The 1,943-nt window shown below is 37.2% G+C and overlaps 1 protein-coding gene across 2 annotated transcripts in view; it reads left to right on the top strand.

The window, feature by feature from the left end:
• The window catches only part of LOC106466333 (calbindin-32-like), a 60,983-nt gene that overhangs the window by 25,341 nt on the left and 33,699 nt on the right, over positions 1-1,943 (top strand). For both annotated transcript variants that reach the window (XM_013926610.2, XM_013926611.2), the window contains one exon: positions 1,765-1,854. In XM_013926610.2, coding sequence (XP_013782064.1) covers positions 1,765-1,854 — 90 coding nt within the window. The remainder of the gene's footprint in view (positions 1-1,764; positions 1,855-1,943) is intronic.

Genomic DNA, 1,943 nt, shown 5'->3' on the forward strand with positions numbered 1-1,943 from the left:
GCTGAATGATCTCTCACAGCTGGCGATGGAAACTGCGATGGTTAGCATTATCGGAATAGCAATGCGAAGATTGGGGAAGACGCTCTCATCTCCATACTGAACAATAAATTCGAGAAGCTCTTCAGGTCTTGATATTTTCATGTTAGTCCGACGTGATAGCAACATTCTGCAATCCAAAATTTCTTCATATAGCTGCTGTCCACTTGACTTTCTCTTCGGCTTGTGACGCATTTGTATTTGATCCACCTTCGGATTCTAACAAACTTGTAGCTGGTGCAGGCGACTCCATGGAACTTGTTCTGGGCTTTTCAAAGAAGTGCATGAATAACTTGCTCGACTTCTTGGCTTCCTCTGCCTCCAACTTTCGTCTCTTCCGTTCTTCAGCTCAACTTTCCTTTTTCTTCATGAAGAAACGTTTCATAGTCTTCTTACACAATGCTATGAAATAAGGAAATGGCACTTTTAATAATAACATTAAATCTCATAGATTTTGCACACAATTCTGGACTACCTCCCTAGTTTGCGCAGGAAAGTGGTCTTACTGCCAGTTGGCACTGAGCAGCGGTACTATGAGGTATGTGGTCATGTTGCTCCCAGCACTGTATTTTTACCTAATAATTTATATAAGTGGTTTAACAATCCGGCCATCCTAGTACTTCTCACCCATGATAATTAAAGACAGATAATACATCTGAAGAAAATTCTTTTTTCACTATTCGAGGATGGCTTGTCTGACTTTAATAGAAACTGCTCAATGGCGCCCTCTTCAAGTGGCGCCCAGGGTACGTGCCATACCTTAGGTACGCCACTGATTACAACCTCATACCGACACTTCGAGGAGCTGCGATTCTTAGTTTCACCAACCATCAAATCTGCTAGCTTTTAATGTTCCCTAGGTTCCTAATTTACTTATTGAAGTTTAACCATGTCATTCACGTGAAATACTTTTTATATTTATTAGAGAAGTGTTTTGATTGTTCTACTGCTGACGTCATCATGTTAGTTGGAACGTCACTTTAATAATAATGTATTTTCATGTCAATAACGTCGGTAGTCTCAATTCATCCGAAAGTTACACTTGATTGTGAAATATATATATATATAATACTCTGTTTATTCAGTTATAAACAATTTTTCAAGTATATCACAGAGTATTTTCTCCTATTATTTATTAACTTCCTTACAGTTTACAAACTTCTTTAAGTCATTCTTTTTTCTAATCAAACTTGACAGGTAGATAGGAAACAACAAATCAATAACGATAATAGCGTTTTTCTTCTATTCAACGACAATTACCATTCAACTTCACAGGTTTTGTGACTTATCTGTTCACCTTGCGTTATTCACATTTGTGAATAGAAAGTCACGTGAAAACAATCAGTTTGTTCTTGTCTTACAAAACAAGGAAATAATGGATTGTTCTCGAACAGGTCTAATATTTTTGATGAAAGAAACTCAGACTACATTGCACTTTTAATTTGTACATCACGAATTGCAAACCTATACTTTGTCTAACACATGTCAATGCCCAGTAGGCATTCGTCAGCTGGGTAGGACGATGAGAGACAAAAGTCCATATTAATGATTAGTGTAACTATAGTGTAATGGTAAATCCTCTTTTCGTTGTTTTGAAAAGAGTTGCCTTTCCTCTAGTCTATCACTTCTAAATTAGGGACGGCTAGTGCAAATAGCTTTGTTGCTGTAATTTTTTGTAAGAGGGTTGTAATTTTCCCACATAATCTGAATGTCTGTTCTGTTTACTAGACAGTATCTGAAACTATGATGGCCGAACTTAAAGAGTCTTTCATGGAAGCTTATGACGACAACAAAGATGGAAAAATTGAAATTAGAGAGGTAAGCATAAATATTTATTCCTAATTCGGATTTTTTTCAGTGGCACAGCGGTATGTCTGCGGACTTACAACGCTAGAAACCTGGTTTCG

This window comes from Limulus polyphemus, unplaced genomic scaffold (assembly GCF_000517525.1).
Source record: "Limulus polyphemus unplaced genomic scaffold, Limulus_polyphemus-2.1.2 Scaffold2228, whole genome shotgun sequence".
NCBI classification, from domain to species: Eukaryota; Metazoa; Arthropoda; class Merostomata; order Xiphosura; family Limulidae; genus Limulus; species Limulus polyphemus.